The sequence below is a fragment of the Penicillium samsonianum genome (assembly GCF_028829775.1).
Source record: "Penicillium samsonianum strain IBT 33392 chromosome Unknown utg000003l_segment0_segment0, whole genome shotgun sequence".
In the NCBI taxonomy this organism is placed as follows: domain Eukaryota; kingdom Fungi; phylum Ascomycota; class Eurotiomycetes; order Eurotiales; family Aspergillaceae; genus Penicillium; species Penicillium samsonianum.
The window spans coordinates 7,528,217-7,552,360 of NW_026643261.1; the positions used below are offsets into that span (position 1 = coordinate 7,528,217).

Consider the following 24,144-nt stretch of genomic DNA (forward strand, 5'->3'; position numbering starts at 1 on the left):
TCAGATGTCTGTTTTCATAGATATTGTCTCCCCCTTCTCGGTTTGTTAGGTAGGCGGCAGAAAAAGGGGGAAAAAGCATACTTTGTGTTTGAGACTTTTCTATGTATAACCTTTGACATAACCTGTGGCGCAGAGTACACAAAGTACAAAGTACAACATTTAATTGTCTCACAGCATTGGAAGAATAATGGCGTTCCACTGTGGAAGGCCTGGACTTGAAGATTAATAATAACATAACAAAGCTGCGTCAAAATGGAGCCTCTAGCACCGTGCTATTACGTAGGTCTCGCCGGGTTATGATATTACATGTAAGGAATCAATTGAAATGTTATATAGTTACAGACATCGACTATAGATCAACCCTGGATTTTGATCTATATTATACGGAGTATAGCATTGTATATAATCCGGAGTATGGATGTACAAAGTACTACAGATATCCACGATATTCAATTGAAAATGCATACAACAATACGAAGAGCGCTGATCGTATTACTCATCGGTCCAGACGTTCAGACGCCGGCCAAAATCATCCCTCCACATGGGCTCCGCTTGTCGGAGACCGGAGAACTCTCCAGTGGCTGAAAAGTCTGGGACAGTCGGGGGAATGTGGGAAAATCCTGTAAGCTCCCCTTTTTTCCACGTTGACCCGCAATCTAGGATCTTCACGAATTTTTATTGTTATTTATTGTTTTGGTTGGTCGGTGTTTCTCGGAGGATGGAGGCCCACTTTGCGAGGAAATGAAAAAGAGTAAGAATAAAAGGGAATGAACAGACTTAAATATGAATAGCAACTCCAAATCCCACATTTCTAAGATACATGAGTATATAGCCCGACTTGAGGTATATGAAGTTTTGAAGATATACCCGACTCAAGATATAGGTATACATGTATGTAGAGAACGAATGATATCATAGACTAGTAGACTTTCACATGGAGTCCAAACGTAACGTGACCGGGCCGAGGGACGGTATTGACCAAACAAAAGCCAAACAAAGGCAATGAACATACCCCAGTCGGACGGGGGGTAGCCCTGGGTTAGTGACATATTACCTAACTGGGTAATTTCTGTAATTTCTGTAATGAATGTAATTCTTGGAATACATGGGGAAAACGGTAATTTATTCCCAGTCTATGGTGTATTCCCCTCAAACCTTGGCTGTTTGCGGGAACCAAAAAAACTGTGGGGGGGGGGGGGACTCAAAACTCTTTGCATATTCAATTAAATAAAAAAGGATCCCTACTCTCTCTCTCTCTCTCTCTTTCTATTTCTGCCTTTTGTCTTCCTTTTCCTTTTCTCTCTATTTTTTGGGATTTTTTTCCATTTCACATGTTAACACATCGTGATATTCCCTTTTCAGCTCTTTATCACATGCCCAGTGTCTCTATATAACTCGAATGTCCCCCATTCGCCCCCGGACGCAATAACCCAACATGACTGATACCGAATCTGGGAAACGAAAGGCCTCCACGGCCGGACTCTCTGGCCATAACCGTCCCGTGAAGAGACGCGCCTCAAAAGCCTGCTGCTGCTGCCGTGCCCGTAAAGTGCGCTGTGATGTGGTTGAGAATGGCTCTCCATGCACGAATTGCCGGTTAGATCAGGTGGAGTGCGTGGTCACGGAGAGTAAACGCAGAAAGTTCGTGGAATTAAAATTAATTCACATATAAACTTCGTTAACATGTGATCTAGGAAATCTCGCGTTGAGATAGAGAACCACTCCGAATCTCCGGAGGCCTCGGAGGAGAACCCTTTCCACCGACTCAGTGATCTTTCAGGGTTGGCCGATTTGGTGCCGACGTCTCCCTCGCAGACCTCGGTGGATTTGGACCAGGGTCAACATATGCCTCATCTGCTATGTTCGTCAATTCCTTTGAAACGAAACTCCTAGGAAACACTCCATTTGGCTGACAAGCAAAAAAAAAAAAACAGATCAAAATCAGGCTCAACGCATTGGCTCCGATGACCACTATCGACGCCGCATGGCCCCGAACCCAACAGTTCCCGCCTCTATGCCATTAGCCAACATGACCTCGCAAATCCAACAACTATTAGACCCCAATTTTGGCAATACACGATCCACCAGTGGGTTCCTCCCGGATTATATCCGAGGACTCCCCGCACGACTCCAGAAAGAGGATATTGACTACTTGGCCGTCAAGGGTGCCTTGACCATCCCCGACGTGGCACTACGGAACGAACTATTGAAGAGCTACATCCACTATGTTCACACCTATATGCCCTTGCTCGACCTGGAGGAGTTCTTGGAGAATATCGTCCAGAACGATGGAATCCACCGCATCAGCCTGCTGCTCTTCCAGGCTGTCATGTTCGCCGGTGTGGCCTTCATTGATATGAAGCATCTGCAGGCCGCCGGCTACCAGACTCGCAAGGTCGCCCGGAAGGTCTTCTTCCAGCGTGCCCGTCTCCTGTACGATTTCGACTACGAGGTGGACCGCATCTCGCTCGTGCAGTCGCTTCTACTAATGACCTACTGGTATGAAACACCTGATGACCAAAAGGACACCTGGCATTGGATGGGTGTCAGCCTGTCTTTGGCCCACACGATCGGCCTGCATCGGGATCCCGGCAACTCGCGGATGGATGTGCGTCGTCAACGAATGTGGAAGCGGATCTGGTGGAGTACCTACACCCGTGATCGACTGATCGCCCTGGGCATGCGACGGCCCATGCGTGTCAAGGATGACGATTGTGATGTGCCTATGCTGAGTCTCGATGACTTTGAATTCCACCCTTTCTCCCCCGAAATCGTGGCTATGGTTGGCAACTCGGAGATTCTCCAGAATGTCAGCCACCAGCGCGATCTCGCGTTGATGTTCATCGAAAAAGCGAAGCTCTGCCTCTGCGTCAGCCATGTATTATCTGCCCAGTACTCGGTCCTCAGCCATAAGTTTGGTGGCACCATGGAGACCACGATGATGCTCGTCCCGAAGAAATCCACTGCGGAGACCTTCGAGGTACGAAGTTGTGACCAGGAATTGGAGGACTGGCTAGCCAACCTCCCTGTGGAAACCCAATATGCAGCCTCTACTGGATCGAAGCTATCCGAAGCAGACGAAGTGCTTCACTCCCACCGTGCCTTGTTAAAGATGGTCTATCTCACCACATCTAGCGCTCTGCACCGCCCACAAGTCCTCCCCGCCATCCCCTACCCATCCACAGACGCCGAACTCCAAGACATGTCTCGAAACAAGGTGCGATTCGCCGCAGTCGAGATCACTGCCATCGCCCAGGACCTGCATTGTCTCGACCTGACCCGGTACTACCCTACCACCGGCGTCACAGTCCTCCTCCCAGCAGTCATCATCCATCTCCTCGACATCAAGTCCACTGACCCAAGCATCCGCATGACAAGCCTCCAACGCTTCTATCAATGCATGCGCATCCTCCAGCGCCTGCGCGAGATCTACGCCTCCGCAGACTTCGCCACCTCCTTCCTCGAAGCCGCAATTCGCAAAGCAGGCATCCAGCTCACTGTTTCCCCCCAAGACGTCCAGTCTTCTTCTGCCTCATCACATTCCCGCGACCAACCTGCCGCATCCTCAGACCCCTTCCACTCCACCACCACCATCCCCTCTCGCCTGCACACCCTGACGCCCCCGCCGGATTCCCTCGCTCAGAAGATCCCGGACCTTACATACCCCAAACTCTCCGGTCCTTCCGCGGGCGGACGGTCTACCGGAGACCTTTTCGCTTCGACGCCTCCGCACTCCGATGGAAGCGAAAACGGCAGCACCAATAACCTCAACCCGAATGCCAACCGCAACAAGGACCGTGACGCCTTTGCTATGCCCTCTGAAATGAGTCTCACCGAACTCATGGATCTGGCGAATGATGCCGAGGTCACCCAGAATGACTTCGATGCCCTCATTAACTTTGACGATCCGGCCAATACCGATTTCTTTGCTGATGACAATGCCCAACAAAACGATGCCCATGCGCAGGAGAAGGGTTTTGATTTTGAGGTTGATAACGTGAACATGATGGGGTTTGATACTGATACTAAGGCTGTTGATTTCGCCCATCTGGCGGACAACAGCATGTCGGAGCATGAGCCTATGAAGCTTTCAAACTGAATAGCCGTATTCGAGAGGCAACTCAGGCTTGAATACAGTCCGCCTCTGGCCTGTAAATACGATGAAGGGCTTCTCGTGTGCCCCGGGTATATTCTACCTATTGGAAGGTTGCTCAGGCGAATGGCCCGGCACTAAAATTCACGCTGCATCATGTATAGTTTCTTTTCATTTTTTTTTATACACAGTATATACTTATAATGATGATGATTATGACTGCGGATTATTCGTTTGCCCTTGAGTATCCATAAAAATAGGATCCCAGAAATGGGTGGGCAGAGAGATGTCTAGGAACTCTCCAAACAGTGTGTCAATGTCTGCAAACCCGTCTTGCATATATGTATCAAGATCGCCCATCGGAGGTTGGAGGATGTCCATCGCGATTTCAGGCGCTGGACACACAGCTGTGATTCCATGGCTGTTATTGCGCTGCCTCTTGGCTCGGGGGGAATCATTGCCTTGGGCTACGGAATTGATCGTCTCTGGCCCTTCTGGTGCCAATCTGTGGGTGTTGACTTGTTTGTGCGAGGACTCTGCCACATGTTGTGGATCCATAGGGGTTTTCCGGGAGGTTTGTGGCATGCCTTGAATCTGGTGCAGAGCTTTTTGGCCCAGCCGGGCCATCGCCTCGGCGGAATACCAGTACGGACTAAGCTTTTCTAGAACAGAACGGCACGCCTCAAGACTAGCTTTCGCTCGGTCGAGGTGCGTGATAAGTCTGCTCGAGCGCAGTTGGCGGTATGAGACACCCATCGACAAGGTGACAGAGTATGGCACGATTGGAAGAGGTGGTAGGTCATCTGCACACTCCGATGCGACGATGGAGTGAATTCGAACAGCTGCTAGCCCTTGTCTGACAGACGAGAGCCTGGTATTATCGATGTTCTCGGTGGGTTTATGCCGACAGGACAAAATAGCAACAGAATGGTAATAAAGCTCCAGGAATCCTACTCGCAGTTAGTTCGAATCCACAATAACACAGCAGATATCTCTATGCCAGACATACCTAGGGTAGCAAAATCCAGATCACCTTGGGTGTCCTCCCCCACAATATCCTCAAATGCAGGGAACCCCTCTTCCCACCCGCTTGTGGTTTCTGCGGAGGGTCGGTAGAACGATATCACAGTTGCGAGCAGATCTGACACAGCAAGCCACACATCAAAAGCCCCTCGCGACGTCTGAGCGCTGACATTGGGTTTCACGACCCCGATATCGCGGTCAGCTAGAAGAACCGGCCGGCCACCGATACTTGCATGCATCTTGTCCAATGTCCATAGACACCAGAAGAGTTTAGTCAAGGAATCCGTGGAAGTTTGATTCGGCCGGCCGAGATGCAACCCTACCGTTTGGGCTTGGTGGATAGCTTGACAGAGGTGTAGAGATGCTGCCTCGGCCCCTTCAAGGCCCTCACAGTGCAAGGACATTAGTGCAAGAACGCGGATCCGTGTCAACCGATCCGGTTCTAGCTCTGCGTCCATGGCTACAACGAGCCCCTTATAAATCTCAGAACAAAATTGGCGCGATGGTAGAATTGGGCCGTCTGGCACAAGGCGTAAATGGGGATTGGCCGCGCGGGTCTTTGCTGCGGCGAGGCATATGGCTTTTTCAAGAAACACCGACGCCGAACCTTCTGCTTGAGTTTGGAAAGATTCGTCGACTATTGGCACAATGTGATTAACCTTGGAGAAGTAGATAGCGGACAAAGACTGGCGCGTCGCGAGGGGTAGTTGTTCGCATGCTTGCATCCCCGCGGCAAACCGTTGGTGAAGTAATGATGCAATAGATTGACTATCGATTGCCCTTTGTGCCGGGGGATTGGTTGCATATTCTTCGGCTGTAGCTTGTCCTCTCTGTACAGTCCGAGGCTTTGCTTTCAGCACAGCTGGAGAGTTGATCCAGAGCCCGATACGATCCCGGAGAGGGCTCCCAGTCGGTTCATATAATCTTTCGCGAATTAGGGATTCTGGATTGAGATCCCCCACGAATCTCTCGGTGGCAGGGACCGATGACGAAGCTGGACTATCGGTTGTTGTCCGTGCTCGGCCTATGTGCGCGGATGCAGGAAGTTGTTCGCGATTGGAGTCATCTCTGCGGATGGGCACCCCAGGGTCATCGTTTAATTGGGGCGGTGACCGTCGATTTGGATCATTGGGGGGCTCCCATTTGGGGATTAAATGTCGACACCGCTTCTGTTGCGAGGTTAGATGGAGGCTTTCTGGGTTCAATGTTCTCATCGTGTACGCACCTTTGATCGTTGGCAGGTGGGACAAGCACGCAAGGCTCGAGTGCGACTCCGCGACTGAGGGATATCCGGAAGCCAAGTGAGTTCCATCTAGGAAAACCATTTAGATCACATGTGTTTTTATAGGGGAGATTCTTTAGCAGAAGCGGAGATCGAGATAGGCTTATCGATAAGGCGACTCCAAAATTGGAGTCAACCAATGAGCTTCCAAAACCCAATGAGTTACATAATTCAAGTTTCAAGCCCTGGAGCTGACAAAGTACCTAGGTACATCGTGGATGCATTTTCCTACACAGACACACCAATGGATTAAAAAGACAATTAGCTATAGTGTACATATTCAAATGGGTCCGAAATCGATATAAAATCTCATGCGCCTGACTTCTTTAACTCCTTAAATATTCCCCGGCTGAAACAACATGGAAGCAAACATAGCCAACGTAGGACTTTTCTAAGCCAGGAAGGTGACACGTATGCATGCAGTTGACGAATTCTAAACTGGATTTGAAGAATTTTCTGCTGCTTCAGCAGCCACTAGGGCTTCAATAGCATCATCATCATCAAACTCATCAAGCTCGCCAGGCTGGATTTTGACATCCTCGGTCTTGGCAGATTGAGGCTCAACTGGCACGTTGTTGGCCAAAGCGGTCGAATCTTCCTTGTCAGAAACGCAAGGAGCCAACAGAGGCTTTTTGGATGGCACTAAGCTCCAGTCAATGATTTCGTCTTCTCCGTACCGCAGAGCAAGCCAATCATTGCACTTCTTGAAGTGTCCATTCTTGAACTATATATCATGTCAGCGAAGAAGGGTTTCAAGGACAAGTCCCTAGAGGGTGGTCTACTCACAAAGCCATTATGCGCACTCAGAGGACTGGGATGCACAGATTGTAGGATGCAATGCTTCTCTTTGTTGATTTTTGCCACTCTGGTTCCGGCAGGCCGGCCCCAAGCAAGGAAGACGACGCCATTGGTTCGTACACGAGCAACGAGATCGATCACCTTCTGTGTGAATTTCTCCCAGCCCTTGTTGGAATGACTGTTGGCCTGGTGGGCACGAACAGTAAGGCAAGTATTGAGCATCAGGACGCCACGCTCAGCCCAAGGTATAAGTAGCCCTCCCTTATCGGGCGGTGACTCGAAGTCAGGATAGTCGATCTTGATACCCTTGTAGATATTGAGCAGTGATGGCGGGGCTCGCACAGGGGCGCGGACGGAGAAACATAGCCCATGAGCTTGGTTGTGATTGTGATACGGATCCTGGCCAATGATGACCACTTTGACGTTGTGTAGGGGGGTGTGTCGGGACCTACAGTCTGATTAGCACACGGATTTGGCCCAAATAGAGTAATCAGGTTACCAAGAATAGACATCCTCCTCTGGTGGAAAGACCTTAACATTGGAATCTTTCTCCTTCTTTAGGAATCGCTTCAAGTTCAAGAATTCAGTGCTGACCACTTCATCCTTCAAATGAGCGAGCCAGCTCTCATCCAAGGTATCAATTTCCAACTGTAATAGTTCCTTTTGTTCTGGCGTCAGGGAAGCAACCCATTTTGCCTTATCAAAGCTGCTTGGCCGTGGGGTTGGGGTCGAAGTTGAAGTTGATTGATTGCTCGGGGGTTTCGGCTTTGGAGCTCCAAAGAATGCAGTGATGCTTCCACCTTTGGGTTTTTTCGAGTCAGGGGCGGAGAGATGCTCCGATTTTCGTTTTATGGCAGGGCTGACCATGATGGATGGGCAAATATGAAGATTGAAGAAACGACCCCCAGAGTGTTGGAAGTTGTCGGGGATTCCCTCCGGGCCGATAAGAGATCGACGCGTTTCACGCGACGCGATTGATCTGCAAGGCTGACTCTGGTGATGAAATCTATAGGCTACATATGTAGAATTTATAGAATTTATGAAATTTGTAAAATTATTGAATAATTTACAGATTACAGATTTACAGATTTACTCTATACCAGTCACTTCAAGTCTGGACTGTGACAACAATCTACGGTGAATAAACGGCATCGAGTATAGTCCGAGTTCAGACAAAGAATACAACATATGAAGTTACATATTCAAAAAGCGAGTAAGCGCTTAAAGCTCATCGTGAATATCCTTCTCATCGGATGCGGGAGACTCAGTGGCCTTGGGGGCCGCAGTGACCTCGGCACGCTCCTCGGGCTTCTTGGCGCCATCGGCCAGGCCGTCCACCTGATACTTACCGTTCTCCTTGATGAAGGTGACCAGGTCTTCAACGGTGCGAGAGCCGGCGTACTCAATAGGGGAGTCCTTAGCACCAGCGGGGTAGAGCTTGATAGTAGGGAAGCCAGTGATGGAATCGGGCACATCGTTGGCAGTGGCGTCGACCTTGGCGACAGTGACCTTCTCGTTCAGCTCGGGGATATCGGCGTACAGCGCAGCAAGCTCGTCGTACTTGGGAGCAAGACTGGTGATAATTAGTTAGATATACGACAAATGACAAATGAGCTGTAGAAAACTTACGATTTGCAGTGTCCGCACCAAGGAGCGTAAAACTCGACCAGGACATCCTTCTCGTTGTCAATGACAACCTCCTGGTAGTTGCGGCCAACAACAACGGTAACAGATCCCTCCTGAGTCTCAGGAATGGGCTCGGACTTGAGGCTAGGCTCAACCTTGCCGTCAAGGACGTCCTTGATAAACTTGCCGACGTCCTTGGCATCAACCTTCTTGTTCTGGTCGTAAGGGTACTTGGCGTTCTTGGTAGTGTCTTGGATAGCGAAAGCAGGGAACTTCTCGGGCTCAAGGTTGAGGTTGCCAGCGTGAGCACCAAAGAGCTTAGCATCAAGGGTAACAATGTTGATAGCTCCGCGGTGAGTCTCAGCGACGGGACGGAAATCAGCAGCGAACTGCTCGCGCTCCTCGGGAGTCTCGGCGAAGATGTAAGCCAGAGGAATACCGGCCTAATCGTCGTAGAAGTCAGTCTCTTTTCTTGCTCAAATAAGGGACAGAAGAAGCTAGACATACCGCCATGTACTTTGAGTAAGTCTCGGGACCAAGCTCGCCAACAAGAGGAGTGCTAGCGGTCTTGACCCATTCGAGAATGGCCTCATCCTCCAGCTTTCCGTCGTACACGGCCTTCTTCTCATCAAAGTCCTTGTAGAGAACAATCGAGGGCTGCTTGGCGCCCTCGGCCTTGGCGAGAGCAGCGTCGTTGGACGCAGCGAAGAGGAAGTTGTCACGCTGGGATTCAGCGAACGAAGTGAAGCTCTTGTTGGCGGCCTTGTCATCAGAAGCAACGTATCCAATAATCACAATCTTGTCCAAGGCCTTGAATTCCTCCAGGTTCTCCTCGTTCACGTTCGAGACGGCGGGCATGGACTGCTTGGTCATGTATGAAACAATTCTATTCAAGAAATGCGTTAATTTCCAAAGCACAAGAATCAGGAAACCAGAATGACTTACGCGTCGGACTTGCGGGCACCATCGTAGGGCTTGTGCGAATCGGGGCCACGGAAGACCTTCAGAGTAGGGTAGCCATCAACTTCGTAGGTTCGGCACAGCTCCTCCTCCTCGGTGCAATCCACCTTGACCACAGGAATATCCTTGGCCTTTAGCTCTGTGGCAGCCTCTTCATACTTGGGGGCAAGGGCCTTGCAGTGACCACACCAAGGCGCATAGAACTCAGCAAGCACCAAAGGGTGCTCCTTGACGAATTCATCAAAGGTATCGGTTGTCAAGGTGACGACATTGGCATCAGCATCGGCAACTTCAGGCTCAGCGGCGTGGACTGCCGCAGTAGCTCCAAGGAGGCTCAGGACCAGAGGGGCGAAAGACCGCATAATTAATTAAATCAAACAAAAGCCCAAAATGCTCAAGGTTGAAAGCTAGAAGAAAGAAGTAGAGACAAGCTTAAAAGATCCAGAGAGGGAAGGTTTTAATGGGGAATGGGCACTTGAGGACAGTTTGTTCACTAAAGGTGGAGCTCTGTGACTGGCTTATGCAGGGCTGCAAGGGCGGACCTTCCTTGAGGTACCTGGTACCTCCACTGCCGGGTCAATTTAGGTGGAAATCCAAGTACAGGGCACTTATCCCTATAATATACAGGTTCAAATACTTTGTACGGAGTACATACATACGCAGTCTATAATAGTAACGGAGACATGTCCTTGATATTTGACGCATATATATGCATAGTTGACAAGTGGCCTCTATTTACTTATTAACTACTACCTTATATTCCCTATTAAACATCACGAAATCTATGGGAATACCCTGATTTGATTTCCCTTAGATATATTTGCTCCTGGATAGATGAAAAAGACCAGTCTACCAATATATAGACCCTTCAAGGGGGGAGGGGGGGAGATAAAAAAAAGCAATTCTCCTACTTGTCACATCACAGTCACACCATACGTTGATCTTCACTCTTCAAATCGGATCCTCCGTGGTTTGATCGTCAGATATGGTCCCATATTCAGATCCTTGCGGTATGCCATCCAACTCAGCTCCCAACGCCAAGGCATCTCGTTTCCCACGGTCCACATCCACCAAAAGCATAAGTGGTAGTGGCACAATAATTAAAACCGCCAAGAACACAAACGCCGGTCGAATCTCACCGTAGCGATCGGTAATGGCGCCAACAATGGCCGGCCCAAAGATGCTAGACCCTTTGTCGGTGATTGCATAAAGCGCGTAGAAAGCCGCTTCGTAGCCTGGGGGAATGAGTTGCCCGAAGAAACTTCGACAGTATGATGACAGTCCACCCATGACAAGGCCATAAACGGCCCCCAAAGGATACATTTCCCAAGGCTGATGGAGACCAAGCCCCACGCGTTGCACAGCCGGGATGAACCCAAGAAGACCATACAGTGGAATGAGCTCAAACAGGGCAATGCACGCAATGATTGTCTGCGAGGCTCGTAGATTGAAGAAATTCGATATGTAGCTCCAAGAGAATGCACCGAATACTCCTGCAAGCATGACAATCACATTGATCAGTCCCAGGGCAGCAGGTTTCATGTTCAGTTGGGTTTTTGCAAACAGTACAGCAGTGCCACTGACCGTGGCAATTCCATCACTGAGTAGGAACCAGGCAGCAAGGAAGATCACGATATCTTTCAGTTGCCGCGCCCGCGTCACAGTTTTGCCAAGAGATTTCCAGGCATATGCCATGTATCCGATCCACGAATGAAGCGGTTTGCTGTCACTGCCCAATAAAGGCGGGCCTGGCCGAGTGCGCAGCCACAAGGCTGCTGGGATGGTAAAAGCAAACCACCATAGCCCAATCAAGAAGAGCACAAGGCGTAATGAGAATGTTGGTGGACGCACGACCACAACAACTAAGATAGAAAAGATCTGTAGAATCACAGCACCGATATAACCTATACCGATGCCATTGGACGAGATTCTGGTGGAGAGTCTAAGCTCCAGGGAAGTGGTAGTGGCAGCAGATGTCTTTGTGGCTTCCCCGTTGGGCCCGAGTAGCGGCGTGGAGTCATCCACGTTTGTTCGGTCAATATCTCCAATATCTCCGGTCGAAGAAAACAAAGGGCCGCCCCTGGGGCTCGTCACATTATCATCTGACAGCGTCGCCTCTCCACTTTCCTTGAGCGATGGGTGGTGGCGGACCAGAACAGGTAGAAACGAATTCAAAAGGACAAAAGACGCACCAAAGCAAGTATTTGAAATGATTGCAAGCAGTCCACCTAGGAGGTAAACCTTGGGGACCACAACCAAAAACAACATGGTCGCAATTGAGCCAATGAAAGCAAAAACAATCAAGAGTTTCTTGCGATAGGTTCCATGGTCAGCGGCTCCTGACATTGAGATTATCAGGACTGCCTGAACCAAGACGCTCAATGAAAAGGTATACAGGGCAAAGCTTGCCGTGTTGATTTCAGCGCCGAGGAAGTAGATGATGCACTGGCCACCATCTGACACCTGGGGAAGATACACCGGTGCATCCGAGCCTGGTGATGGCAGCGAGGGGCTCCAAGTTGCGCTGCATGGTGTGGTTTTGTCAGACAACAGAACGCCCCGATCCCGAGCCATCTGCTCTAGCGTTATCGGAAGAAATGAACCTTTCTCAAATCAGATAAAGTCTAGGGATGAAGATCCAAAAAAAGATCCATGAAAGTGGAATCACACGTACCCATGGCACATACTACAAAAGCCTCGGCAGCCCAGCCATAGCAATACCAGCCAGCAAGCTCCCTCTTGCTGGTTGGCCGGATATCATCACCAGGATATTGAGGAAGAGACTCGACATTCTCCTGTATACTCATGGCTGGTAAGGGAAGGCCAAATTCATGGCCAGAAATGAATCAAATAAGTAGGCATACAGTATTGCGAGATAATAAAGGTCAGTTAAAAGTCACTTGCACATGTGGTTTAAATGATGCCCAGTTGGTTAGAGATGATGGTATCAAAGAGGTGAGGTCATATGAAGGGCCAATGTTGACTCTTTCTGGGGAGGTCTTCTTTACAAGGTATGGTACAAGAAGTCACTGTGAACTTCAGGGACAGTATTAAATTGTACTGTAGCGGTTGTAGCAGTACTTCCAAAATACAGAGTTTATTACCAATACCGTGCAGAGTGATACAGCTGATACATCACAGTATCAGGCATCAAGGCATAAAGGCATCAAGGCATAAAGGCATCAAGGCATAAAGGCATCAAGGCATAAAGGCATCAAGGCATAAAGGCATCAAGGCATAAAGGCATCAAGGCATCCAACGGAAGGCGGTAGGGTAAATGCATGCAGCGCATCGCGCTTTCATCAAATCATCTTGGGCTTGAGATCTTGTTGACCCAGTCCTCTTCTGGGCACTCATTTTCTTCCCAGCTGCCTTTCCAGAATATCTATGAACCTTTAAATTCATCTCAGTCACTTTGACAGTTACTCTGCCCTTCGTTTCCTGCCAGCCCACCAGATTGTTTTGCTGTGTTCCTCGCATTGCGACAACCCTGCTATTATCCTTGAAATATCTAGATCCCCGATCGCACCTCTCGTCACAGCTAGTTGCTAGACAGATCAAAGTTGAAACCTGTGCGATCCGCAGCATTTTGCACTGATTCCGATCCCGATCCCGATCCGTTGCCATCCTCGCCCGAGCCTCGACCGACAGTTTGAGGCCCATTTGAATCCCAAGCCGTGCGCCAAGCTCCTCCGATTATGAGCGTGGCCTTCTGTTTGCACGGCCCGTGAAACGCATGGCATCATATTGAGGACTCACCTGTGGCCTTATCTTTGACTTCGGCTTCCCTTCCTACCCCAGCGCCGACTGGATCGAGCCCGGAGCAGTGCCTGTGTTGCGTCGCTTGCTCTGCGCCGTGCAGAGGGCCGAGGAGGGGAAAGCTTCGACGGACAATCACAAAGCAGCTAGGCTGTGCTTCCAGAAATGCCCGGTGTCGTCATGGACAATGTCAACATCGAGGGATCTGTCCGGCGGCCAGGCCTCAATGAGGTCAGAAATGGTTCGCCTAATGCCTGTGGTAATGCTGATAAGTCCGGCCATCTCCCCGGCATGAATGGATCGGTTTATGTCAATGGCGCATTGAGTGGGATTGCTGCTTCGAATCAACACCCAAGAACGTTCGCAGATAAGGCAGCGGAAATCGTGCCGACATCGCCATTCAAGCTGCCACATATCACACAAGGGTTCTTTCCGTTTGGGACATTGGTCAATCGCTCAGTACAAGAATGTTGGAATGAGCTCTCGGAGTTGATTACAGAATTGGCTACGATACAAGTGCCAGCCTCGGGCGGTTCGATGCCACCGAATGGAAAAACAGCCGGCAATCAGTCATCGGAGAATGTGCACAAGAAGTTGCGACTCTTGGATTTCGCTCATGCCAAGAGAGCCGAGTTCATCAAACTCCTAGTCCTCTCGCAATGGAGTCGACAAGCTGCAGATGTCAGCAGACTCATTGATATCCAAGGGTTTATTCGCACACGACACCAATCATACGACGCAGCTCTTCAGTATGTCGGTGAAGTAAAACGAGATCTTGTTCGAGCACAAGTTGCCAACCCGGATTTAAAAACAGCGGTGGAGGTATTATCAAAAGGACGAGTCGCCTCTTTGCCAGATGTGAGTTTCTCCAATGGATTCGCAGCCTGTAATAATCTAACATCTTTACCAGCTCGGTTACAAACCTCCCACACCACTGACAGCACGAGCAACACTCAAAAAGCTACTTAAACTCAACCGAATCATCAGCGTGCGGTTGGTATTACATGATTCAGTGCCGCTGCCATTGCGCAATTACCGGGTCCATGATGGCCGGGTAACATTCACAATTTCTGGTGAATTTGAACTTGATCTCTCAGTCGCGGAAGAGTCAAAGGCATCCCAGTTTTTCTTCGTGGACATTCGCTTCCTTTTCTCGCCATCATCACCTATCCCAAAAGGTCGAATATTCAACGAACTTGATGGTAAGATTAATGATCTACTCCGTGATGATGGTTTGATGGGATGTTTCCAATTTCTCCACGGTCTCGTTCTTACGAACAAAATCAACATTCTCTTCAAGCAAGCCGTGGACCTTTCTCGGGGCCTCTGGGCAGATGCGTTGCGTATCGAGCTATTACATCGAACACTTGTCGTTCAGTATTGGCCTCAGAGATCGGGGCCGAAGAGCTGGCTCGAAATTGGAGTCAAGAGTGGTCATCGCGGTGGCAGTTCTAGCGACCCGAAGCCTGGGATATCTCATCTCGGCTTCCGATGGATGCGTGACGGCCAGCAGGTCAGCAGCGATGCCATCAGGTTCAACCCAGGTGATCTATCTATGGAACTTATTTTGAGAAGCGTCATCGCATTACACACGTCACATCTTCTCTCTACTGCATTTACCACCCTCAAAAAGCATATTCTTTTCTCGAATCACACATTATCACTACAGGCTCAACTATCACCAACAGAACCTGGAGATTGTCGCCTTGATGTGCAACTCACAGCCTCGCGTTCTCTTCGGGTTTCTATCGAACCTATGTCAGGATCCATTACCCTGTGTGGGACACCGCAAGTGTTGGAACGTCTCGATGGTGATCGAGGGCTCTATAAATCATCGACAGAAGAGATATTATCTCGTGTCGCCCGACTACGATGTATCACTGCGGTGGATGAGGTTGACTCCGGCACAAAGGCACTCGGTCTCGAACCTGTGAACCAAAGAGTACTTGGGCTTGATCCCCGCAAGCTGTTCCCTCCTGGTGTAATGCGGACCGCTTTCTTCACCCATCGGCTTTGGAACCGGCACTGGGTCGCTGCAGCGACCAGTAGCATGGATGGCGACCGCTGGTGGCTTGTTCAACTTCGGCCAACCGAGACAGCGAAAATGGGACCATTGTATAGTATTGGCGATCATAGTATGAGTGTTCCGCAGGCCCACGTGGTCAGTGAAACTCTCGTTCCTCCGCAGAGACGGCTCAACTACACAACGTGCGCCGAGCTGGTCCATGGGCTCACTGGAATCCTGGCGATCCATGCCAATGCGCGTTATCTGGCAGACTTGCCAGCCATGCATTTCTGGCCCTCGCTGAAAGAATTGCAGCTAGAAACGGATCTCACAGTCCCAGATATCTTATTCAACTATAGCTCGTCCACACTTCCACCTGCTTTCCGGGTCACCTTGCCCTTCGGGGTAAAGAAGCAGTCGCAATTCAAAGAAATGATTCGACTGGTTTTCCATGGAATTGACAGCCAGAGCCGCTCTGTCATAATGATGGCCCACGGCACTTTGAAAACCCGCATCAAATCCTTGATCCCACTCGTCTCAAAGATGGATTCTTCGTTGATCATCGAAGACAAGGGTGCTGGCTTCGCGCTTCGCTTGCTTGTGCCAGCCGGTCATTCTGTTGTCGCTTGTCTGTTTGAACTCTTGCAGCGACTTGAATGTGTTCTCTCTATTCTCCAGTCCCTCATACGGAAGGGAATGGAGCCCCGATCTTTGTCCTTGTCGCGAATTGATTTTGCCTATGGGCCCGAGAACAAATTTTCTGCTTTCTTTGATATCAGCGCCGAGGGGCCTTCTTTGTCTGACTACGTTGACGTTGCAGATGCCATTTCGAAGACCAAGCCTCTCTTCCAACTGAAACTGGGCATCAAATTCGAAAGCTCTAGCCCTCACCGCCGGATTCAAGAGCCCCTCACCGTGGCTTTGAACCAGCGATTCACTGAAGCCGGTGTTGAATCAACCCTCCAACTCTTAGCTACCACGCTTCCTCTACTACGGTCATTAGATCAGATCACTTCTCAGCCGAATCAGACGGATCTGTCAATTGTGCAAATCATCGCGCGCAAACCGACTGTATACCTGATTCACTATCCTCGACTGAGATCTCGTTTCCACTTGAGTGCAGTGATGCACCAGGACCGTTTGGTCTGGATGTTAAGGGATGCCAACGGAATGGACCAGTCTGGTCGGGGCCAGGTCGCAGCTTTTATACAAGAGAAACTGTACCAGTCGAAAGGCGATGGTTGGAACGGCCTTGGAGATGGAGCGGTAGCGAGTATCAACAAGGTTGGAAACCTCATACTCGAGCTACATGAGTATCTTAATACTCCCCATCTTCAACTCGACAGAGAAGTGGAAGTCAAACCCGAGCAAATCCCGAAACAGTTGCACATCAAAGGGTCGACATCTGCCGCTCCACAAGCTAGGGGAAATACCGATGTCATCACCATTGACTAGGCATTGTGGTGATCCATCCATGATCTCCACCTCCGTCCTCTCTAGGGCTTCGGCGTAGCTCGATACTTTTTTTTTTTGAGCCTTTTCCGTTTTAATACAAGAGCAACTACAAGGTTCTCTTCATGATGTATTCCTAGGTCTCGATATGACATAGCATCTAAGTGTATTTCTGTTCATGATGCGTGAAATTTAATTAAATCGTTCCTACAACTAGGTTAACAGCGCTCTTCCCTGATCTTCCCTCGGTTGCGTGACACATCGTACTCGACCCATCTGGCCATGGGAGCACCACCTTCCGGTAGCAAGCGCCCGGGGTTCATGACATGACAGCCCTCATAGGTCATGCAAAACGGTGCAGCTTCGGGGTCTGCAAGTACCAGTGCGGTTGGCAGCGGGTACAACTGTAGGGCCGAGGCATGGTCCCATAATACGGGCCGCAATGGTAGCGGAAATGGGGAGATTGTTCCTTGGTCCAGGATGGTCTTGACGAGTCTGCGGGCCATTGACGCTCCAGACGAGGCGGTTGCAGCCTTGGTGCCCTGTGGCGGCTGGCCCATGTCTTCAATCTGGCCCTCACCTACAGCAAAGACCGCATCACTAGCAGAATTGCTCGAGGGCTCATCCATTGTAACATCTGACTTGTTCTCAAGGGTGGTGTTGACAGCACTGCGTCTCAGCCTCCCCGAGATATCATCTCTGAAGATGGCGATGTCATGCACTGGCCCAAACCACGAAAGACGTGCCGGATTAGAGGTCCAAACTGCATCACCGGCGGGTTCAGGGGTTTGTGACCTATTCAAATCCGAGTTCGCTGTTGCAAATGCACGTCTGACTCGAGAGGTGAACAATTCCGGAATGGGTTGTCGTGGTACCGTTGAGGCTGCACCGGCAGAGAATGCCGACGCCCAAGGATCATTGTCACCTGGCACAAAGACAAAGGTCGAGTGTTGTAGCAACGCTGGGAAATCGGATAAAACCAGCGCTAATGAGTCGAAGTATTCCTTGTATTCGATACTCCCGGCTCGGCCACCTCCACTAATGATAGCTTTCTGCGCAAAATTGCCGATCAAGACAAAGGCTTGTGGGCGTTCAGGAAGAGATAGATCATTGTAGGTGCTGAAGACCCTCTTCAGGGCGTCCAGTGTCTTCATGTTGTCTAGATTGACTTCACTCATGATAGCGACTTTGAGTCTGATCGTTTCCGGTGCGTCCTGGTCTCCTCGTAGGCATTTTTCCTGGATTTTTCTCATTCGTGCACCCTGGGCACGTTCACTTCCCAATCCGAGGAAGTCAACCCACCCAAATCCACCACTAGAGCTCAGCTGTCCGCTGCCGTGGCGGTTGCTTGTTCCTAGCGAGATATCACGTCGCTCACAGGGAGGTCCGCAGATTGATATACCGACAAACTGACCTCCGATTGCACCCCCGATTCCTGTATTCCCTCCCAATGCAGCACCTTTCACCATCTCTTCCTCTTCGTAGATGCCATCGACAAGCACAATCATGCCTGGCGCAAACCACGCGCCATCTTCGGGTATCATTCGGGCATGGCTCAAGTCCAATGCTACACTTCCAGTCAAGTCCACCAGGGACAAGTCTCCAGTAGGAGAAATTGCAAGCAATCCTAATAGTAGATGCGAGGTTCCACTTCTGCCCAGCAAATTTGCGATTGGCGTCAATTTATAGGATTTTCGGTGGGCAAAATTGGACGATGAACGTTGCAGTGAAGGAATACCAGCGACACCCAATGAGCTCTGAAATGATTCATTGCGGAGCAATCGCTGATACACAAGATTGTATCGATCTCGGAATAGTGCAGTTTTGTAAGATGGTGATGGAAACAAGGATGGCTTTGACTTCATGGCTTCGAAGTATTTCTTGTCGACGTTATAAGTCAAGCGCGGAAGATCAAAGGCGTTAATCACCTTGAGCCAATGTCTTGGGTGAAGTGACAGCTGTGTGTCATCTTCCTCGGCAGTCCCTTGTTTTGATGTATCACCGGCTGTTTCAACCCGCCCATCATCTACACCCAGGGTGGATGCCTTGAAGGAACCATCTTGGGGAGTCGTTTTCCCAACAACAACCCTTCCACCACTCATACTACCCTCGAGTGTTTGCAGTATTGTCTTTAGGGATGCTCCTTTCCCTTCCTCGACAATTACGCCTCCGCCGGCTCTTTTCCATATCTTAGCAACCTCATCCAAAACTCGCTCTGCTAGGCCTTCCTCACGCCATCCTGAGCCACAGTTCTTGCCCACAAACACTGCTAGTGTTTGAAGCGCGGATGATGATATTGTGAGATTATGTTTGCGGGTGAAGGTTCGGAAGGCTACTGGGCGTAGGGTTGATGGAGGGAGTAAGATTGGTAAAATTGAAATTTTGGGGGGAGGCGCATTTCCCTTGGGTATTCGAAATGGACGTGCTGGTGTCCCAAATGCAGGCGAGGAGGAAGGGATAGGGTCTCCTGTCGCCATTCTGAAGCGATCAGGATGTCGCGGTGTTGAGGCGTCCATATTGTCTCAAGCTTTCGAGGCACGCGACAAAGCCCTATAAATTTGGTATTTGTTCAGAAGCTCCAGCGAAAATCAATTCAGAATAGAAAACTGCTCTAGTAAGAATTCAGAGTAGATGCATAATAAGACGGGAGAAGGGGTGGAAGAGAGAGAGGGAGAGAGAGATCCAGAATTCAAATTCAATTAAATCGAAGACGCGTGACACGCGCGCCGGAGCTAAAGCTTCTTCCAATCTCTTTCTCTCTCTCTCTTTTTTTCCCACTTCACTCGACTCTCCTATATTAATCTTACTCTTACTTCCTAAGAAACCTATCCTTTTCATTTTTCAACTTGTTTCTTCCTTCTTTCACTACTCTTCACTAAAATCGCACTCACCATGGCTAATCCACAAGACGTTCAATCTCCCGTCTCGGAGCAAGAGAAACGAACCCAACTCGATGACTTGATCGCACGCGCTGCTGCAAAAGATGCGACCAAAGATCACGACTCTGCTTCTGAACTGTACTCCCAAGCTACCGAACTTCAGGCCGAACTCAACGGCGAATTGTCCCCCGAGAATGCCGATTTACTCTATGCCTACGGAAAGTCATTGTACAACGTGGCTGTGAGTAAAAGTGATGTCCTTGGCTCCAAGGTAGCCGGCGAACAGCAGCCGCAATCTGGCACCGCATCTTCAACAAATACATCTTCCGCTGGGTTAAAATCCACCAGTGATTCCCTTGTTCAAGATGCGATCGCCAATTCGATGGCGGAAAAGTCGTCTTCCACCAAGCGCGCAGACAGAGAATCAGAGCCTACAGAATCTAAGCCATTCTTCCAGTTTACAGGAGACGAGAACTTTGTCGACTCCGAGGACGAGGATGAGGAAACTGCTGAGCAAGCTGAGGACGATGAAGAAGACGACGATTTCGCCAATGCTTTTGAGGTCCTGGATCTTGCCCGTGTTCTGTACCTCAAGAAGCTAAGTGCTGCAGAGGAAAATGACGGGGGCAAAGGAAAATCGACTGTGGTGTCCTCGGACACAAAGCACATCAGGGAAAGAATCGCGGACACACACGATCTTCAAGCTGAAATTTCATTGGAAGCAGAGAGATTCAGTGAAGCGGTTACTGACTTGAGAACTGTTCTCGAATTGAGGAACTCGCTATATCCTCTAGAAGATCCCTCTGTTGCTGAGTGTCATTACAAGCTCTCTCTCGCCCTAGAATTCGCATCAGTCCAACAAGGTGGTGAGGAGGATGGCAACGATAAACCCAAAGTTGATGAAGAGATGAGGAAAGAAGCTGCCACCCAGATGGAGCATGCCATCGCGAGCTGCAAGGTCCGAATGGCCCAGGAGGAGAAGAAACTTGAGGCCGAGAAAGATGGGGATGAGGACAAGGCAACTGCGACAAAACGAAAAATCGCCAATGTCAGGGAGATCGTCACTGAGATGGAGCAAAGGGTAAGTGTTTTCTCTCTTGTCTGTTCTTTTCATATATTGTTTGAACTTGTTAATAATGAACTAAATCAGCTTGTTGATCTGCGCCGACCTCCCGTCTCAATTGAGCAGAACGACCAAGCCAACGAGGCTATGCTAAAGGGAGTTCTGGGTCAGATTATCGGTCAATCCGCAACAGACCAGAAAGCTCAGCTTGAGGCAGCTAGCAAGGGAGCAACAGATCTGTCTGCCTTTGTCAAACGTAAGCCTGCAAAGCAGCCAACCCAGCAACCTGAAACTGCCTCAAAAAGACCTGCCGAGGAACTCGCGGAGAATGGCTCCAAGCGGTCTCGCGTTGACGATGCTTCCTCGTGAACAAGGCGGTCTTGTGTCCTTTGACTGAATCGGAATTTTCTTTTCTTCTCTTTTATACATCCTAGAACCCATCTAAACTACCAGGGTGTTAATGAATTCAATGAATCAGATCCCATGCGAATTGCTGGACTTCCCCCCAAAAAAAAAAAAAAATAGATCGTAAGCTCTTGTTGGCTAATATTATAGTGGATTCGTATGTAATAGAAAAAGGCAAGACAACGAGGTTGCTAAAAAGGGTATCATGTCACATTATGCAATGACCTCATCCCACAAGGTCCATCCCCAGGATTTCCTGCAGCTCATGAGATTCCCCACATCGCAGGTCGACGTTTAATCTCACGGTTTCTTCGACGTGCAGCAAGTCCAGGGCTCCAGATTCCGGCGAACAGGTCCTCACACTCATCTTCGTCCTGGCTGTCAAACTCTGTATTCGCTGGGCCAGACTCGATTTCATATTGGTGATCGGCTTGCATAGTCTGATCCACACCAGGTGGAGATTCCCAGCATGAAGAGGCGGTGATTTTCTTGGTTTCCAGAATGAACTTGCCAACCTTGTACCGCTGTGATTCTTCTTCAGCTGCAACATACTTCCAGCCCAGGACACTGTCACAGAATGTGCAGCTAACATCACTGACTGTATGTGCCCCTGTAACAAGCTGGCGAGGAACTGGACGCTGCAATATCGTATTGGGAAGTGAGGCTGTAGGCGAAGACGACGCACTGACCGACACAGCAGTGGCTACCGGCTCCGCTGACACAAGATAAGCACGGCCATGGCGACCTGTGAACCCCTTGCTAATAATTTGGGAAGTCCAGCAAAGATGCGAGGCACAGCCTGCGCAGCGCAGATAGGAAACATGGCCGTCGAGATACTTCTCGGTCTTTGTGTTTTGGGATCTATGGTCCGTTGGAGAAAGCCCCGCACTGTGTTTTGTGGAAAACAAGGAGGGAAGGAGGAATTTGGGGAACTGGAGAGTTTTGATGCGCTCCTTAGACATTCTGGGAGATGTTTAAACAGGAGGCTTCAATCTGAGAGGACCTTAAAAGGCTTCCCAAGGTTGGAAGGGATGTATGCCCAGGTGAATGTAGCCCTGGAGGTGAGGTCATATATGACTTATCTCTTATCTTATCCGTCGGCTTTTCTTTCCGTGAAAGCGGGGGAAAGTGACATTCTCATTAGAACGGTACATAGTTAGTTACATATACGTACATGTGTAACTAATGCAACAATACGCATGGAAAAATAAATGAAAAATAAATGAAAACAATGAACAAATACTCGATACTCGATATTCGGAATAAAAGGACAGTAACCCTGCACAACAGCTCAAGTATCAAGACATTAACAAGATCCCTAACTCCAATCCAAACGGAATAAACGCATCATGCGATGCTATCGCTAGACTTCAGCGACCAAGAAAAGCCATTTATTACTAAGGCAGGGTCCTTGGTCGCTGTGTGAGACCCAGGGTGCCAAGGTGGTGAGGCTGAATCCACACCATCCTAGACTTCGCACGAGCTCCATTTCATCTGTGCGCTGGGAGCGACTGACACAGGAAACTATTTGTGAGCACCCAAAGGTGGCAATATCGGCAAGTTCGAACAGAGCGATCAAGCTGAGGGGGGTGCGAAGGTCAGCAGGTGAATCCAAGACAACATGAAGGACTGTCTCTAAACAAAAGGGGAAAGCCTTGACTTGTCCAAGGAAAGACAAGGGGCGTACATACCCTGACTTGAGGCCGTGTTCAAGTGCACAGTCCTCGAAGAAGACGAACAAGGTCCGCTCCTTATTGTGTTCAGCCACAAATCCGCGATAGATAGCATCACTGGAGTAATCCCACACTTCTATCCATCGCTGGATTCGATCATGCTGGTGTCCGATTTGATTAGACTGGATATCTTGGATCGCATCCATCCCCAGCGACTCCTGTCCCACGAAACTCCTCTCACCCAGGAATGTCGCAGACAGTCTGTCACAAAAGAGTCTCTCACACTCTTCCGGGATGTTATGCGTTGCCTCCCCCTTGTACTCTGGCCAATTGTTTCCAGGCCAGGTTCGTTCCACGCGGGAATCGAGGATGTCGTAGGGAGGACTTGAAAGAGACGATTTAGTCCCCGAAGGGACCTCAGGGATACCACTGTACCCCTAAATTTAAAGATTAGATCTCAAGTAACATGGATGCGATTTTGGGTTACGAGATACTTACCGGCGCCCAGGGTAGTGCAGTAGTGGAAGCCGTGGACCTTGGAGGTCGACGGCTCAACACTGTAGCAAGTAGCGAGAACGGTGCTTTGGGAGTCTTGGTCGAGAAACCGCTGCATTTGATTGCAATTACTACTGTGGTTATTCATATATTTCGCCATGATAGCTGATCTTTCAGATAATTGTTCTGGGGGGGGATTTGATGAACGGTGTAGGTCAAGATATCAAAGGGAATCGAAATTTGAAATTCGATGTAAGTAGAGAAGACACGATGAAGACGGTTGGTGTTTTGGTGAGGGAAAAATCGAGCGATCTGATTGATGTTGAATAGGGGAAGTGGACAGTGTGGACGTTGTGGAAGTAGAAGACGGTGTGAATGGGGGGCGAGCCCAGTCACCTGACCCTCTCTCTCTACATTTAGAATATGGAATATGGAATTATTCCCAAGTTGTTTTGATATATTTCCTCACCTTTCCTCCCTTGAGTTAATTATGTATTATGATCATCATGGATTTACCTTTTCATATATTATACATGATTTCTACCGGTTGTTCAAGTCTATAAAGAGGGTGCTATCTAAGCCAAGTAGTTACAAGTGATTGGTATTAATTGAGGGGGTGGCATTATAGCCA

The 24,144-nt window shown here is 49.4% G+C and overlaps 11 protein-coding genes across 11 annotated transcripts; 3 read left to right on the plus strand and 8 right to left on the minus strand.

Moving 5' to 3' along the window:
* Positions 1–1,295: 1,295 nt before the first annotated feature.
* On the plus strand, positions 1,296–4,099 carry farB1 (putative C6 transcription factor (Ctf1B); the record flags this gene model as incomplete). The annotated part of the gene is made up of 3 exons (XM_057279282.1): positions 1,296–1,641; positions 1,695–1,861; positions 1,935–4,099. Exons 1-3 carry the CDS (start codon positions 1,436–1,438, stop codon positions 4,097–4,099), a joined length of 2,538 nt encoding a protein of 845 aa, XP_057138892.1. The 5' UTR covers positions 1,296–1,435.
* Positions 4,100–4,306: 207 nt separating this feature from the next.
* Positions 4,307–6,428, minus strand: N7471_006564 (transcription factor domain-containing protein; the record flags this gene model as incomplete). The annotated part of the gene is made up of 3 exons (XM_057279283.1): positions 4,307–5,043; positions 5,103–6,285; positions 6,342–6,428. 3 exons carry the CDS (start codon positions 6,426–6,428, stop codon positions 4,307–4,309), a joined length of 2,007 nt encoding a protein of 668 aa, XP_057138893.1.
* Positions 6,429–6,663: 235 nt separating this feature from the next.
* Positions 6,664–8,102, minus strand: N7471_006565 (uracil-DNA glycosylase). The gene is made up of 3 exons (XM_057279284.1): positions 7,696–8,102; positions 7,185–7,644; positions 6,664–7,122 (listed from the first exon to the last, which is right to left on the minus strand). The coding sequence occupies exons 1-3, from the start codon at positions 8,061–8,063 to the stop codon at positions 6,832–6,834; spliced, it is 1,119 nt and encodes a 372-aa protein (XP_057138894.1). The 5' UTR covers positions 8,064–8,102; the 3' UTR covers positions 6,664–6,831.
* A 255-nt stretch (positions 8,103–8,357) lies between these two features.
* pdiA (protein disulfide isomerase PDI1) lies at positions 8,358–10,237 on the minus strand. The gene is made up of 4 exons (XM_057279285.1): positions 9,768–10,237; positions 9,330–9,708; positions 8,826–9,265; positions 8,358–8,769 (listed from the first exon to the last, which is right to left on the minus strand). Exons 1-4 carry the CDS (start codon positions 10,142–10,144, stop codon positions 8,418–8,420), a joined length of 1,548 nt encoding a protein of 515 aa, XP_057138895.1. The 5' UTR covers positions 10,145–10,237; the 3' UTR covers positions 8,358–8,417.
* Positions 10,238–10,733: 496 nt separating this feature from the next.
* atg22-1 (putative autophagy protein Atg22) lies at positions 10,734–12,589 on the minus strand (the record flags this gene model as incomplete). Its single annotated transcript, XM_057279286.1, has 2 exons — positions 10,734–12,385; positions 12,457–12,589. 2 exons carry the CDS (start codon positions 12,587–12,589, stop codon positions 10,734–10,736), a joined length of 1,785 nt encoding a protein of 594 aa, XP_057138896.1.
* Positions 12,590–12,743: 154 nt separating this feature from the next.
* N7471_006568 (uncharacterized protein) lies at positions 12,744–13,262 on the minus strand (the record flags this gene model as incomplete). Its single annotated transcript, XM_057279287.1, has 2 exons — positions 12,744–12,862; positions 13,043–13,262. The coding sequence occupies 2 exons, from the start codon at positions 13,260–13,262 to the stop codon at positions 12,744–12,746; spliced, it is 339 nt and encodes a 112-aa protein (XP_057138897.1).
* A 444-nt stretch (positions 13,263–13,706) lies between these two features.
* N7471_006569 (mediator of RNA polymerase II transcription subunit 14) lies at positions 13,707–17,001 on the plus strand (the record flags this gene model as incomplete). Its single annotated transcript, XM_057279288.1, has 2 exons — positions 13,707–14,399; positions 14,452–17,001. The coding sequence occupies 2 exons, from the start codon at positions 13,707–13,709 to the stop codon at positions 16,999–17,001; spliced, it is 3,243 nt and encodes a 1,080-aa protein (XP_057138898.1).
* Positions 17,002–17,216: 215 nt separating this feature from the next.
* N7471_006570 (DNA polymerase epsilon noncatalytic subunit) lies at positions 17,217–19,475 on the minus strand (the record flags this gene model as incomplete). The annotated part of the gene is made up of 1 exon (XM_057279289.1): positions 17,217–19,475. The coding sequence occupies one exon, from the start codon at positions 19,473–19,475 to the stop codon at positions 17,217–17,219; it is 2,259 nt and encodes a 752-aa protein (XP_057138899.1).
* A 415-nt stretch (positions 19,476–19,890) lies between these two features.
* N7471_006571 (SHNi-TPR domain-containing protein) lies at positions 19,891–21,309 on the plus strand (the record flags this gene model as incomplete). The annotated part of the gene is made up of 2 exons (XM_057279290.1): positions 19,891–20,958; positions 21,028–21,309. The coding sequence occupies 2 exons, from the start codon at positions 19,891–19,893 to the stop codon at positions 21,307–21,309; spliced, it is 1,350 nt and encodes a 449-aa protein (XP_057138900.1).
* A 299-nt stretch (positions 21,310–21,608) lies between these two features.
* N7471_006572 (yippee/mis18 family protein) lies at positions 21,609–22,307 on the minus strand (the record flags this gene model as incomplete). Its single annotated transcript, XM_057279291.1, has 1 exon — positions 21,609–22,307. The coding sequence occupies one exon, from the start codon at positions 22,305–22,307 to the stop codon at positions 21,609–21,611; it is 699 nt and encodes a 232-aa protein (XP_057138901.1).
* A 401-nt stretch (positions 22,308–22,708) lies between these two features.
* On the minus strand, positions 22,709–23,631 carry N7471_006573 (ornithine decarboxylase antizyme; the record flags this gene model as incomplete). The annotated part of the gene is made up of 3 exons (XM_057279292.1): positions 22,709–23,402; positions 23,446–23,455; positions 23,517–23,631. The coding sequence occupies 3 exons, from the start codon at positions 23,629–23,631 to the stop codon at positions 22,709–22,711; spliced, it is 819 nt and encodes a 272-aa protein (XP_057138902.1).
* Between the last annotated feature and the right edge of the window lie 513 nt (positions 23,632–24,144).

Coding starts and splice junctions, on each gene's coding strand:
- N7471_006565 (XM_057279284.1), bottom strand. CDS start 8,063: ATGGTCAGCCCTGCCATAAAACGAAAATCGGAGCATCTCTCCGCCCCT. Junction 7,645..7,695: donor GAGGAGGATGTCTATTCTTG/GTAACCTGATTA, acceptor ATCAGACTGTAG/GTCCCGACACACCCCCCTAC. Junction 7,123..7,184: donor TGAGTGCGCATAATGGCTTT/GTGAGTAGACCA, acceptor CATGATATATAG/TTCAAGAATGGACACTTCAA.
- pdiA (XM_057279285.1), bottom strand. CDS start 10,144: ATGCGGTCTTTCGCCCCTCTGGTCCTGAGCCTCCTTGGAGCTACTGCG. Junction 9,709..9,767: donor GGTGCCCGCAAGTCCGACGC/GTAAGTCATTCT, acceptor TTTCTTGAATAG/AATTGTTTCATACATGACCA. Junction 9,266..9,329: donor CTTACTCAAAGTACATGGCG/GTATGTCTAGCT, acceptor TACGACGATTAG/GCCGGTATTCCTCTGGCTTA.